At 30.0% G+C, this 7369-nt stretch overlaps 1 protein-coding gene across 1 annotated transcript; it reads left to right on the top strand.

Moving 5' to 3' along the window:
- The first annotated feature begins 4646 nt into the window (after positions 1-4646).
- On the top strand, positions 4647-5898 carry LOC108562179 (ribulose-phosphate 3-epimerase). Its single transcript, XM_017920438.1, has 3 exons — positions 4647-5067; positions 5122-5451; positions 5512-5898. The coding sequence occupies exons 1-3, from the start codon at positions 4807-4809 to the stop codon at positions 5626-5628; spliced, it is 708 nt and encodes a 235-aa protein (XP_017775927.1). The 5' UTR covers positions 4647-4806; the 3' UTR covers positions 5629-5898.
- Positions 5899-7369: the final 1471 nt, after the last annotated feature.

Genomic DNA, 7369 nt, shown 5'->3' with positions numbered 1-7369 from the left:
AATAAATTAATTCGTATGGGGAGAAGCAGACGGTCCTTCTGTGCCATTGAGTTTCCACTTTTCGACCCTCCGACCATCGCATCAACAATTCAAGCAACATTTGCAACACAATGAATACTACATGTTTTTTTTTCTCGATAATGAATTGGCCGCGAAACGAATCGACAGGAAAGTTAATTCAGTCACACAATAAAAGTCTACTTTATGTATATAAATTATATGAATACTAAGTGAAATTTATTATATACATACATTTTCTATATGCAAAAAATTGTAGTCTTTTAATCAATTAAAAGAAAACCAATGAATTCTTCATTTTACTTGAAAAAAAAAACTATATTTAATTACATTTGCAATAATTAAAGATTATTCAAATGCAATTGAAATAATTTGATTCAAATGTAAATATTTCATTAAATTTTGTTAAAAAATTGACGTAACTAACGTATTTTTATAAAAAATAACTAAACTGTTTAATTTTTAATAAAATTGCAGTGGTTTTTGTCAAGTTTTTTTTTAACAAAGTTTAAAGAATTATATATTATAATTTTTATACAACTATTTAAAAAAAAAACTGTTAGAATTTATAGTAAAATGAAGCCAAAATAAATTAAGTTACTTTTGATTTACAATTTAAGTTTTCTGGGAAAGTTCGAGCGAACGAAAACTCCCAGGGTTTCTAAACCGAATCGACAGGAAAGTTAATTCAGTCACACAATAAAAGTCTACTTTATGTATATAAATTATATGAATACTAAGTGAAATTTATTATATACATACATTTTCTATATGCAAAAATCGTAGTCTTTTAATCAATTCAAACCAATGTATTTCTTCATACTACTTAAAAAAAAAACTATACTTATTTATAATAATTACATATTTCATTAAATTTTGTTAAAAACTTGATATAACTAACGTTTTTTTATAAAAAATAACTAAACTGTTTAATTTTTAAGAAAATTGCAGTGGTTTTTGTCAAGTTTTTTTTAACAAAATGTAAAGAATTATATATTATAATTTTTATTCAACTATTTAAAAAAAATACTGTTAGAATTTATAGTAAAATGAAGTCAAAATAAATTAAGTTACTTTTTGATTTATAATTTAAGTTTTCTGGGAAAGTTCGAGCGAACGAAAATTCCCAGGGTTTCTAAACCGTAACGTGATAAGTAAATGGTTGTTAATTCTTTTGGGCGCTTTTCCGTCTTTCCATAAAGGGTTGCAACATCGGATGTTATGAAAGATGATTATGAAATATTGATTCGAGTTAAATTGCGTGTCGACGCCGGCAAACGACGGAGTCAACGATGGGGATTTGTGTTGGAAAAACCGCACCGACACGACGCGACACGCGACTTAATTTCCTGTCGATTAGGTCCTTCTTTGCAAAGGGCGTCGGACGCGTGTCGCAATAGGACGCTACTCGTTCCATCCCCCGCACACTTTCCACCAGAACCGGATGCAATGGTTCGAGGAACAACCCGCTAATTAACCAGACACAAAGTGTGTTGAAACGCTTCAAACGATTGGCTATTTAAAATTTATGTTTCTGAAAGACACGTGCCCGCGTTTCTCGACAGTGGGAAACAGTTTTTCGTCGATTCATTGTCGACTGCTTTCCTTCAGTCAGCACAATAAACGGTTAATTTAATTCCTGTAATCGTATAATTGAAGTTCACATGACAACAACCAAAATATAAGAAATAACACATTGTATAAATATTAACTGACAAAATTCATAGCTTATACTTAATTATACACTTAATACATATATTAACTAGAAAGAAATGTATTCAAACTTTTGTTTCTCATTGAAATTTTATGAAAATCAGTGTTTCTAAAACTATATTTTTAAAATTTAAATTTTGATTATAAAAATGTGTTGGTTTAAATCAAAATTTAAATAATTTTCAAAGATGAAAACATGAAAACATTGATTTTGAGCAACAATTCAGGATTTCTATAAACTTTACATATCGAAAATTCATCGATTTTTTTTCAAAAATATCAAAATTTACATTTCAAATAACATTTTGTTGTTCATAAAATTTTGTCAATATTCAACAAAATTTAAAGAATTTTCATAAATCGAGGTTTTTAAAACGTTTCGTCAGTATTTCAAAAAATATGATATTTTCATTTCAATTAAAAATTAATTGCTCTAAGGCTTTATTTCTTCTATTTTTTTTTGTCGGATTTGCAATCATTTTTATACAAAATTTAAAGAATTTAAACAATATTTTTATATATTGATTCAACGTAGTAAATCAATGTTTCTAATAACTGAAAAACTTTAATGTTTATGAAATTATTTAAAAATTTTGTAAATATTTTTTAGTTTTTGATACAATTCTCACGTTTTGCATATATTTGTTCTTAAAACTATATCTCCGTTTTTTCATATTTTCAACAAAATTTAAAGAATTTTCATAAATTGAGGTTTTTAAAACGTTTACTTATCATAAATATAAAGTCAATATTTAAAAAAAAATGATATTTTCATTTTAATTTTTAAAAATACTTAATTATTTCCAAATTAAATTTAATTTGAAAATCATTCAAATTCTTAAAAATTCTTCTAAGGCTTTATTTCTTCTAATTATTTGTCGGATTTGTAATCATTTTTATACAAAATTTAAAGAATTTAAACAATATTTGAATAAATTGATTCAACGTAATTAATCAATGTTTCTAATAACTGAAAAACTTTAATACTTATGAATATAAATTTTTTTTTGAAAATTTGTAAATATTTTTTAGTTTTTGATACAATTCTATATGGTTTTCATGTTTTGCATATATTTTTTCTTAAAATTACCTCCGTTTTGTCAAATTTTCAAGAAAATTTATAAAAACAGCAAAAATTATTATTGTTCTTACAAAACTATTAACATTTTAACTTATTTAATATTTAAAAGGAATTCAACAAATTATGATGATAATTATTTATTAATAATTAAATTTTAGAGATTGTAAATGTTAAGATTACAAAGAACATCCCTTAAGTGAATTATGTTCACTTCCAACTGAATTTTCTTTTGAGCAATAAAAGAAATTTGTCAGCAATTTTCGAGTGCGTTAAGAACGTTGATAAATTGATCCGAGTGTTAAATTCCTTTGTGTGAGTGGATGTTACGAAGTGCGAAACCGTTGGACAAGTCTGCGTGAAATTCGGCGGTTTCACAAGATTCCCCACAAGAGAGAGAATGCGTGCGTGTATGGAGAAGAAACGAGAATGGGAACCATCCTCGTTAGTTCCGGTCCCGAAAAGATTAGATCCGCAACGCTGCAAATTGTAGTGCTTACGTAAAAGTCATGAAGTGGACCCTCTCCAAAACTATCCTTCACGTTGTTAGGCCCATTTCTACCCTCTCCTAATTCATCTAATTTTATTACGCAGAATGGGGCAAAAAGAGAGAGAGAAAAAAATGTGCACTTTTTCGGCAATTTTCTGGTGATTTTACGTTCGGATGGACGCATGGGGCCGTCGAAGCCAGGTGGGAGCATCACATCATACACAAAAGGGCGCTCGCGCGACGATGCCCTTTTCATTCCCTCCGCCTCGACTTATTTACTTTCCACAAAAACCAAATTATTTTTCTCTAATAAATTCTCGCCTCTTTAAAATTGTCCAATGGGGGACGAATGTACGCGACACGTGCAGACATTTGTCAAACGAACCTTCAACGACAAAGAGAAAAAAACATCAATTTTACTCTGAAATTAACAAAAAATTTCGACCGCAGATTTGAATGCCCTACGTGTATAATAGCAGAAGCGTGTTTTTGGGGGAGAAACACACAAAATCGTATGTTTTTTTATTATATCGAAACCCTTAATTTCCCTTTTTTTTATTACGCACCATAAATTTACATCCTTTTTAAGTGAAAACACAAAAATAATGTGAATCCTACATAAAAGGTACTTATTTTATTGAGATTTATTTACAAAAAAAAAATGTATAAAGTGAATAATATTTAATCGATTTAGTATACTATTTCATACACGCAATTTATTTCAACCGCAATAAATAAATATTAAATATTTTTGAGTTAAAGTAGATAATAGTTTTCCTACAAAATATACTTAGAGAATTGTATAGGAATCAACTAAATTTAGCTAAATTATTGTAAATATTGTTAAGATAATTTGATTTCATCATTTAAAGCAAAACTATAAAAAAAATTATGTAAATTGAATACTAATTGTGTTAATTCTTGATGAAGTCAAGAAGATTATTATAGTTTAATAAAAAATTGTAATTGAACTTGATTAGTTCTTCTGGTTTCTTAAGAAATATTGAAACTGTTAATGTAAGGAATTGTTCAAGCAGCCTCCTCTATCGGCAGTAGCTTGAACAGGAGGGTGTAGCAATTCTTAGGGTTGATTTTAAATTTAAATGATAATTAACTAATAGTAAATGTAGTGTAATACAAAAAAAATCTCTTATATTTAGATTTTTCGATGAATTTGTTGATGATCTATTGGAGTTGAATAAGATATTGAAATACGTTGTTCAGTTTTATGTTTTTCTTATCACAGTTGCGTCGATTTAGGCAATGATGTTTATGTAATTCTTTCGGAATATTTTGGGGAAATAGTTGTAGCCTTGAGGAATTGGGTCAGTGTCAAAGACGTTCAGGGACATTCCCGTTCTTCTTCAGGATTCCCCATTAGATAGATAGGCGGCTTCTGCTGCTGCCTCCACTCCGTTCCACTTTGCACACCACGTGCAACAAGTGTTCCGGTTTCCACCCATTTCCAGTCAGCGAGTTTTTTTTGTTGCGATCGCAGTAGCAGTAGATGAATGCAATAAGAAGGATGGCATCAGCAGGACCATTGAAATGCAAGATCGGCCCGTCCGTCCTCAACTCGGATCTGTCTCAGCTCTACCAGGAGTCCCAGAGGCTGCTGGACAGCGGCGCCGACTATTTACATTTGGACGTAATGGATGGCCACTTCGTGCCTAACCTCACTTTCGGCCATCCGATCGTCAAATGTTTACGCTCGAAAATCAAGAACGCCTTCTTCGAAACCCACATGATGGTCTCCAATCCTGATCAGGTGAGAGAGGCATCAACATCATCGAATACAAAACTTTCATGTACTTTTTGTTAGTGGATTGAACCCATGGCTGATGCTGGTGTGAACCAGTACACCTTCCACATTGAGCCGTGCACTGAAATCATGAAGACCTGCCGCAAGATCAGGGAGGCTGGCATGAAGGTTGGCCTAGCTCTGAAACCGGGCACCGGCATAGAAGCTGTCAGACAATACGTAGATCAAGCTGACATGATCTTGATCATGACTGTGGAGCCAGGATTCGGTGGACAAAAGTTCATGGAAGACATGATGCCCAAAGTGCAATGGCTCAGGCACAACTACCCACTCTTGGATATCGAGGTTGATGGAGGTGTTGGCTTGAGCACAATCAATGCCTGCGCTGATGTAAGCACACAACCAAATCAATTAATACGAATCATTATTAATAAAATAACAATTTTTCAGGCCGGTGCTAACATGATTGTGTCAGGAACTGCCATAATCAACGCCCCCTGCTCACGTTCTGTGATCGCCAGCTTGAGGGAAACGGTGGAAAGCTCCATCCACAAGTGCAACGTCTAATTCTCATCGTTCACATCCAAAACAAAGCGAAATGAATAAGCAAACATTGTGATTGTTCTTTCCTACATTATATTTTTTTATGATACGAAGAAAAAATGAAAACCCACACTAAACAAATAATAACTGATCAGCAAGTGGAGGAAATAGTTATATGTAACTGATGCCGTTTGTTCAATCTCTCTCTATCTCAGCGAGTAATGTTTCTTAGCAGGTAGAAAAAAGACAAAAAGTTCTTTGCAATAATGTTGATATATATATGAAAAAAGAAAACTAATAATCTCAATTTTTTTTTAGTAATTAATAATGTTTAATAATAATAGAGAATTGAAGACTCAAACATTGGAAATAATGCAGAAAAAAAAATGATGATGATGTATGAGAATGTTAAGTTTAATTATTATGAAAGTGGTCTTGCTGCCATATTGTTGAACGAATTTATTAATTGTATAAACGTTGTTTATTCGTTTAATAAAAATTATTGAAAAAATTATGAATCGAAACATTTATTTTCCTATCCATAATATTGATAAGTTTTTTTCTCATTTAGTCAGAGTGAACAATTTTACAAATGCCTGCTAAACTTTGATCTATTTCATGAAATGGAGAAATGAGAAAAATATTTTTAAAGGGAGGCGTAGTAACATCAAGTTTGGAAACCACTGCATTAGTTGTAAAGTAACTAACAAAATTTATACTTTCTGATAAAGCACAGAAAAATGTTATTAATATACTTGGAAATTTGTGAACAAATGCAGATATAATATATTTTAGGCTTAATTATTATTAGGACTATTGCTTTTTGTTCAATTAAAAAGATTCAAATTTATATATTTAGTATAGGCAACCAAACGTACTACAAAATTAATGATTTTCTATTATAACTAATAATATTTAATTATAACACTTATCAATAGTACAGAAAGCATAAATATTGCTTTTTTTAATTATTTAATGAAACATACTATGTAAAAGAAACGTTTGAACCTTAGACTTCAGGCATTCTAAAATAGATGTCACTACAAGTCTTGTGTACTAAATTAATCCTCACTTCATAGTTACATAATTTATATTTGCTTATTAAGATATGATCCATGTTTAAGAATCATGTTTTCCCTAAGGTATAAACTTGTTTCCTGCATCGGTTTGCAAATCAATCATTTCTAGTTTTCAAAATTAATTTTATCAAATTCAATATTTTAAACATTAGTTGTAAAGTAACTAACAAAATTTATACTTTATGATAAAGCACAGAAAAATGTTATTAATATACTTGGAAATTTGTGTACAAATACAGAAATAACATATTTTAGGCTTAATTATTATTAGGACTATTGCTTTTTGTTCAATTAAAAAGATTTTTAATACTTTTAGAAAAAAAAATCAAATTTATAAATAGGCAACCAAACGTACTACAAAATTAATTATTTTCTTTTATAACTAATAATATTTATTTATAACACTTATCAATAGTACAAAATCCATAAACATTGCTTTTTTCACTTATTTAATGAAACATATTTTGTAAAAGAAAGGTTTGAACGTTAGACTTCAGGCATTCTAAAATAGATGTCACTACAAGTTAACCCACAGTTCATAGTTACATAATTGACATATGCCAGTGGTTTCCAAACTTGATGTTACTACGCCTCCCTCAAAAGTATGTAATCATTTGGCGCCACCCCTTTTATAAAAGGAACGAGCATTACAGCATATAATCATATGCATCTTTTTTATTCATTCT

This window comes from Nicrophorus vespilloides, unplaced genomic scaffold (genome assembly GCF_001412225.1).
Source record: "Nicrophorus vespilloides isolate i.1.1-1 unplaced genomic scaffold, Nicve_v1.0, whole genome shotgun sequence".
Taxonomy (NCBI): domain Eukaryota; kingdom Metazoa; phylum Arthropoda; class Insecta; order Coleoptera; family Silphidae; genus Nicrophorus; species Nicrophorus vespilloides.
The sequence above is the reverse complement of the archived record's forward strand: the minus strand, read 5'-3'. Positions and strand labels throughout refer to the sequence as shown.

Excerpts from the sequence above, each read along its gene's own strand:
- LOC108562179 (XM_017920438.1), top strand. The coding sequence starts at position 4,807 with ATGAATGCAATAAGAAGGATGGCATCAGCAGGACCATTGAAATGCAAG. Across the intron at positions 5,068-5,121 it reads TGGTCTCCAATCCTGATCAG|TGGATTGAACCCATGGCTGA; the intron begins GTGAGAGAGGCA and ends ACTTTTTGTTAG. Across the intron at positions 5,452-5,511 it reads CAATCAATGCCTGCGCTGAT|GCCGGTGCTAACATGATTGT; the intron begins GTAAGCACACAA and ends ACAATTTTTCAG.